The sequence below is a fragment of the Hordeum vulgare genome, chromosome 3H (genome assembly GCF_904849725.1).
Source record: "Hordeum vulgare subsp. vulgare chromosome 3H, MorexV3_pseudomolecules_assembly, whole genome shotgun sequence".
In the NCBI taxonomy this organism is placed as follows: domain Eukaryota; kingdom Viridiplantae; phylum Streptophyta; class Magnoliopsida; order Poales; family Poaceae; genus Hordeum; species Hordeum vulgare.
In genome coordinates this window covers 13,357,633-13,365,147 of record NC_058520.1, presented here as the reverse complement: position 1 = coordinate 13,365,147, position 7,515 = coordinate 13,357,633, and the positions used below count along the sequence as shown (strand labels likewise).

General features: G+C 38.3%; 1 protein-coding gene across 1 annotated transcript; it reads left to right on the top strand.

Moving 5' to 3' along the window:
- Positions 1-5,087: 5,087 nt before the first annotated feature.
- Positions 5,088-7,176, top strand: LOC123439257 (NADPH-dependent aldehyde reductase-like protein, chloroplastic). Its single transcript, XM_045115993.1, has one exon. The coding sequence runs from the start codon at positions 5,109-5,111 to the stop codon at positions 5,892-5,894; it is 786 nt and encodes a 261-aa protein (XP_044971928.1). The 5' UTR covers positions 5,088-5,108; the 3' UTR covers positions 5,895-7,176.
- The last annotated feature ends 339 nt before the right edge of the window (positions 7,177-7,515 follow it).

Here is a 7,515-nt window from a genome sequence, read left to right as displayed (position 1 = left end):
TAACTTGTTAAATATTTTTAATATACTCGTTCAATATGTTTTAATAAATAATCAACATTTTTAAAGCACTTGTTCAGCATTTTGAATATTTTGTTCAATATTCTTTTAATAGTTATTCAACATGCCCTGGCTGCTGCGCGGCTGGGCCGGCTTAAAACGAGAAATCGGGGTGCACAGCACCCCTTGCGCACGGGAGCTAATTCCGGTGCCCCATTTGAAATCATTAATTGAAGAGTACTTCTTTTAATGATCAAATTTATCCTTCAGGTTGTAACAAATGACGCATTGTATGTCTATCATTTGTCGCAGTTTGTGAGTTTTTTATTTCCGTAGATCCGTTATTTTCAAAATATTTTATCTTTTAAAACGCGCATTTGAATCTCGAACCATTTTCATTATTGGATTTTTACATCAAAATCTTCAAAAATAAATCCCATGTTGCTAGGTTTTAACGTTTTTTAAGGGGAAAAATGGATAAAAAACGTGCGTATCATGATAGAAAAAAATAGAAAACATGTTTTATCGTTTACGAGATGCACAGTCATACCTTTTATGAAAGCAAATATGTGCCTCTCACCGAAGCAAAACCGTGCCTCTTGTGCAAAAAATAAAAAATGTTTTTGTTTTTCGCTTCCGAGAGGCACGGCCGTGCCCATGAAAGGAAATATGTGCCTATCAGGTAAGAAAAGTCATGCAATTATTTATTTATTTTCCGTCAAAAAGCTAAGACAGACCGGTGGAAAACTTGAACACTGAAAAAACCCAAAAAACACACACAAAAAGCCGAAAAAACGTATGGAAAAAAAATATATTGTATAAGTACTTGAAAACAATTGAACAAGTATTTGGATAATATTGAACTAGTATTTGAAGAAATATTGATGTTGTATATAGAATTTTTTTGAACAAATATTCAAAAACTGTTGAACAAATATTTTAAGAAATGCTGATCATGTATACAATTTGTTTCAATAAGTACTTGAAAAAATAACGAAATAATATTTCAATGAAATGTTGAACAAGTATTTTGGAAAACATTAATCATGTATATAAAAATGTCGATTTTTTTTTGAAAATTATAGAACAATTATTCGAAAAATGCTGAGCTATTATTTTAAAAGATAATGATCATGTATATAAGAATGGAGAATGAAATAAACAAGAAGAAACCAAGGGAAACTCTGGGAAAAAAAGAAAAGAATGTAAAAAATAAGAAAAGAAACCGAAATAAGAAATAAATAAATAACGAAAAACAAATAATATGATAGAAAATTAAATAATGGAAATAGAAAAAAAGATTGAGAAAACAAAAACAAATGAACAACAAACAATGGAAAAACAATCTCGTTTCGACTTAAGTAAGACCATCCTACTAGTACATCACTCACCCGAGCCTAGCCCAGTGGCTAGCCATGGGTTCCCGCAATAGGAGGTTCCTTTTGGCATTTCCTATTTGGTTAACGTGCATTTCTGTTAACTGGTGCCTGTGACATTTCTAAATGGGCCGGCTTATCTCGGTGCTGGTTGCATGATTTCTTTTTGAAATTTCTATGAACTTTTTATAATTTCGATGAACTTCTTTTAAAGTTCACCAAATATTTTTTAGGATTGATGATCTTTTCTTTGAATATCAATGAACCATTTATAACATAATTTTGAAAATGATGGATTTTAATCAAAATTGATGATCTTTTTAAGATTTACGAACTTTTTTTAGTACAATGAGTTTTTTTTAAATTTATATGGACTTTTTCCATATTTAGTGGACTTTTTAAAATTTTAATGAACCTATTCCAAATTGGATGAACTCTTTTTCCAATTTCAATAAACTATTTTTCAAATTGATGAACTTTTTCAAAACTGATGAACCTTTAATAAACATATGATTTTGTTCAAATGGATGAACCTCTTTCTTTAAATCCATAAGCATTTTTTGATTTCATATTTTTATTTTCGTAAAAAATATAAAACTTGGGTTTTTTCTGCTGGATCGAAAGGAAAAAAAACAGATAAAAAAACTGTGCAGCATAGTAGTGGGTCGTCCCATGCCAGCGATGCTTCAGGCGCCAGCTCATGAAGCTTCCGTCGCGCTTAGAATCGAGAGCTCCTATTTGACGCGTTCTGCGTCAAATTGGGGTCGCGACGCATACAGCAATACCCTAATGGGCCGTCCCATTAGCGTGCCCGTCCGTTTGCCCCGCTCATACTGTGTCACAACGTAAAAAATTAAAATAACAAGCTCACTCACCAGAAATCCAACCGCATACTATCAGGTTACAATGCGTTGTCACTAACCAACGATAATGCATTGGTAAAAGCAGCGCTAAACTTTCAAAAACTAACCATAGCGCAAGATATAAACACCTTTTAAAATTCTGGAACATTTTTTAAAATACCAGAACATTTTTTAAATCCGAAACGTTTTTACGAAAATATGGAACATTTTTTCAAATTCTGGGACAGTTTTCAAATTGCGGGGCATTTTTTAGAATTCCGGAACAATTTTCAAATTCCAGGTCATTTTTTGAATTCTGGAATATTTTTCTAAAAATCCGAGTTTTTTTATAAAAATTCTGGAACGTTTGTCCAAATTCTGAAAATACCGGAACATTTTTCAAATTCTGAAGCATTTTTTAAAATTTTGAACATTTTTAAAACAGAAACAAAAAGTTAAATAAAGAAAAGAATAAAGGAAAAAGAAAACCGGTTCAGGAAATCTTCTAGAAAGTTTCCAAAACCGAAAAAAACTGGGTGCAAAAGTCTACAGGTCCCCAAAACCGGCATCCCGGCATCTGTTAATTGGGCGGTCCACATCATCCTCGCTCACGTTGCCCGACAGTTTGATGCAAAGATCAATGAAATAGGATATTAGTTTAGAATGTCTTCATTTTCTCCTATTTTGACTGTATTTACTTTGTGCGTTTAGGGCCAGCCCTTCTGCGAGACATCTCCTAGGTCTCGTTGCAGGCAAGAAATAGCTCCCACGGTTATATCCTGCCCTCTGGCGAGCATGCTATTGGCCAGCCATTAATGTAGCAGCGGCGCAAGTTGTTTTTCTGTGATCCCTAATAAAAAAGTTGTTTTTCTGTGTTGGTTTTAACGGTTTTCACTGTTTCTAGTGGTTTTCTTAGATTTTCTTTTCTTTTTTTACTTTCTTCCTTCTTTTTTCATTGTTCCTTTCCTAGTTTTCACCCGTTTTTTTGCTTTTGTTTCTTCAACACATGCCTAAATTTTTATACGTACTGTACATTTTTCGTATACATTAAGAACATTTTTCTACATGTATAATATGTTTCCAATATATGACTAACAATTTCTAAGATATACATTTTGATATATATTTCTTAGATAAATTTTTTCAAGCACATGTTTTAGACATTTTCTCAAATACATTTTAAGCACTTTCCAAATACATGTTGAAATCATTTTCTTGAATGATAAAATATATATTTTGAAATATGCAAACAATTTTTTGACATGTTATAAAGATTTTCTTAAAATTTCACAAACATAACTTTGAAATGTGTGAATATGATTGAAAATGTAATATATATTTTTCGAATGGTACAGAACTTTTATTTTGAATTACACAAACATTTGTAACATTCTATTAAATTATTCAAAAATGTTACGAACAATATTTTGTAATGCAAGAATAGTTTTAAATGTTATGAATATTTTTTTGCATGTTATCATCAGTTTGGTAGATGCACCAAGCAAATTTTGTTTACATAGTGGTAGCATTTTTACAAACTTTAAGTACATTATTTTTTTAAGAAGATATATATTTTAGTTTTGGAAAATATAAAAAAAATAATAAAATAAACATTAAAAACGAGGAAAGATTGTGCATGTACATGCATGATTATGGGTTGCCCAATTTAGGGCATCCTTCACACGAGACATGTTTGTTTCTCGCTTCGGACGAGACGTCATCGCATCCCAACCTGCCTCAAGCAAGTGTAGACGGGCTTCCTGCGTGGTGCGTTCATGGTATCATGCCTAGGTTGCGCCCTTGGGCCATGGGATGGGCTCCCTGCATAGTGCGTTCATGGCATTGGGGAGTGGGGTGGGGGGCTTGTATTGTGAGTGCCCAGGGCCTCCCCTCCTACCCCCCCTCCCCCAGGCCTGACCCTATTAGGAAATACTCCTACACACCATGCTACTTGTAACTGGTTGCTCTCTCTCTTTCTCTCTCTCACACAAAGTTTTCATTTTCCTTTGACGACCTCACACTAGTGGATATATGATTAGCCATAACTTTTGTTACTGGCGCGCCATTTCACATCGACGCCATCACATTTTTTTTCAATGAGTGTTGGCGTAGGGATATTCCGTATGTCATCGTTATGGACTTAGTGGTGGTGTTGGATTATGTTGATGTCGTTGAGTGAGGGTTTTTGGAGGCCGAGCTCTATGAAGCTCATTTTCAAAGTACGAATTTCCATAGCGTGATTTATTTGAAATTTTTTGTATATACTCCCACACATGTGTATTCCATATATGCAAAAAATCATAACCAAATACTTTCGCACATGGCGTACAAAAAAAGACAAAAATATATTTTTAAAATGAGCCGATATTTTTTGTTGTTGAGCCGGGTTTTTTTGTACAACCTACAAATAAAAAAAGATCAAATAATTTTTTCACACGTTCGTGCGAAAATCATATAAGTTACCATGGATTTTTCTTTTAATTTTTTTGACACTTTAAAATATGATTTTTGTTTTTTTCGAGCTCAGCCTCCGTTGGCATTTTCCGGGATGCTGCCAACTACTCCCTCCGTATCTAAATATAAGTCTTTTAAGATATTTCACTAAGTGTCTACATATGAAGCAAAATGAATGAATCTATACTTTAAAATATGTCTATATACATTCGTATGTAGTCTATTAGTGAAACCTCTAGAAAGACTTATATTTAGGAACGGAGGGAGTACTACGGTATCTCTTGGGGCCGTGCCCATGGTCAAAGGGGAATCAATATTGATAATCCACCCGCGTCACCCATGACGAAAGCCTTAGTTTTTACTACTAGTAAGTAGGAGTACTATTTATATGAAGTCCAACCTGGGAGCCAGTCGCAAACTCGCAATCACAAACAAGCGCATGGCCACCTCGACGATCACATCCCCTCCGGCGCCGGCAGCGACGCTGCCACTGGCCGGGCGCGTGGCCATCGTCACCGGCGCGTCGCGCGGCATCGGCCACGCCATCGCGATCCACCTGTCCTCCCTCGGCGCCAGCCTGGTCCTCGGGTACGCCTCCAGCTCTCAGCAGGCCGACGCGCTGGCCGCTGAGCTCCCGCGTGCCGTGGCGGTGAAGGCCGACGTCTCCGACGAGGCGGGCGTCCGGTCCCTCTTTGACGCGGCAGAGTCGGCTTTCGGCGGCGCGGCGCACATCCTCGTGGCCTGCGCGGGCATGGCCATCGGGACCTACCCGTCCCTCGCCAACACCGCCACCGCGGACTTCGACAGCGTCTTCGCCGTCAACACCCGGGGAGCGTTCCTGTGCCTCCGCGAGGCGGCGAACCGGCTGCGGCGCGGCGGCGGGGGCCGGATCGTGGCCGTGTCCTCGACGCTGGCGGCGACGCTGCTCCCTGGCTACGCGGCGTACGCGGCGTCCAAGGCGGCTGTGGAAGCCATGGTGCGGGTGGCAGCCAAGGAGCTCGGATCCGCGCGGGTGACGGTGAACTGCGTCGCGCCGGGGCCCGTGGCGACGGAGCTCTTCTTCGAGGGGAAGAGCGAGGAGGCGGTGGAGAGGTTCAGGGCCGGGCACCCGATGGGGCGGCTTGGCGAGGTCGGCGACATCGCGCCTGCGGTCGGGTTCCTCTGCACCGACGCGGCTGAATGGGTCAACGGTCAGGTTATTCGGGTTAACGGCGGCATTGCTTAGCCTTAGCGTGTCTCTGTTTCTCAGTTTCTTCCTTCCAAATGGATGTTTCCGATTTCTTTTTAACCAGGACACAGATCTAGATGTAAAATAGTTATTGCACGTCTAAATAACTAAACTACAACTAAAAAGGAGAAAAAAATATTCAATGAATCTTGATGTAAGATCAATGATATAGAACTTAAATGTGTAATACTTATCTCACATCTAGTTGTGTTTTAGTAAAACCGTTCTTATAATTGTTGTGTGTGTTTGTGTTTAACTGTGGCTTTTTTTTTATGAAATGGCTGTGTTAGCTGATTTTGGTGCTTGAATAAAGAAAACACCAGAATGATAGGGTGTACTCCGTAAACTAGTTTAGCCTAGGTGGTCTCATATGTGTTTGTATATATGCAATTTTCTATTATTTTTTGCGTTGTTGTATTTAAAATTTTCTTTCGCTATGTGATAATAAAATAGTTAATCCCGCGAAAGAAAATACAGTTCTAAGAAAACAAAAATTGTCAGCTGGCCCAGTCGCCGATAGGCATTGTCAGAACTATGGATGATTATTTGGTGATATGGAAATTTTATGGGGAGCAATTATATTTTTAGGAGCCTTTCAAGGATCACTTTCAGTTGTCATGCCTTGACTCGTTCTTAGCCATTGTTGTCACGTGCCATGTTTTGGACGTTTTCTTCAGATTCTATTTTGTATTTTCACACATGTTTTTTGTTTTCAAATGATTTTTTAACTTCTTTTTGACCTTTTGGTTTTCTAAAAAAATATTGAGCTATCCCATTCCCCGATAGGTATTGTTAAGAAAAATAATGAGCTGACCCATTGGCCGATGGGCATTGTTAGAACTATGGACATTTATTTGGAAGTGGTATGGGAATTTTGTGGGAGCAACTAATTAAGGAGTGTTTCTCGCATGTCTTTTTTTTAGATGGCTTTTAAATTTTTTTTGGCCTTTCGGTTTTCTAAAAAATATTGAGCTGTCCCATTCCCCGATAGGCATTGTTAAGAAAAATATTGAGCTGTCCCATTCCCCGATAGGTATTGTTAAGAAAAATAATGAGCTGACCCATTGGCCGATAGGCATTGTTAGAACTATGAACATTTTTTTGGGAGTGGTACGGGAATTTTGTGGGAGCAACTAATTAAGGAGTGTTTCTCACATGTTTTTTTTGTTTTTAGATGGCTTTTAAATTTTTTTTGGCCTTTCGGTTTTCTAAAAAAATATTGAGCTGTCCCATTCCCGGATAGGCATTGTTAAGAAAAATATTGAGCTGTCCCATTCCCCGATAGGCACTGTTAAGAAAAATAATGAGCTGGCCCATTCGCCCCATAGGCATTGTTAGAACTATGGACATTTATTTGACAGTGGTATGGGAAATTTGTGGGAGCAACTAATTAAGGAGTGTTTCTTTGGAAGCCTCCGTAAGTGTCACATTTGACGGCTGGGAGTGCGTCACTTGGCGCGCTATCAGCCGCTGCCACATGTGCGCTCTAGACGCTTTCACATTTATCTATTTATCAAATTACTATCACTCTATTGAAAAATAGACGGGTGCGGCAATGTGCGCCAATCTTGATCTAGTGTTTACATGATTTTTGAGCCCGTAGGGTTCGCAAGCTTGA

Excerpts from the sequence above, each read along its gene's own strand:
- LOC123439257 (XM_045115993.1), top strand. The coding sequence starts at position 5,109 with ATGGCCACCTCGACGATCACATCCCCTCCGGCGCCGGCAGCGACGCTG.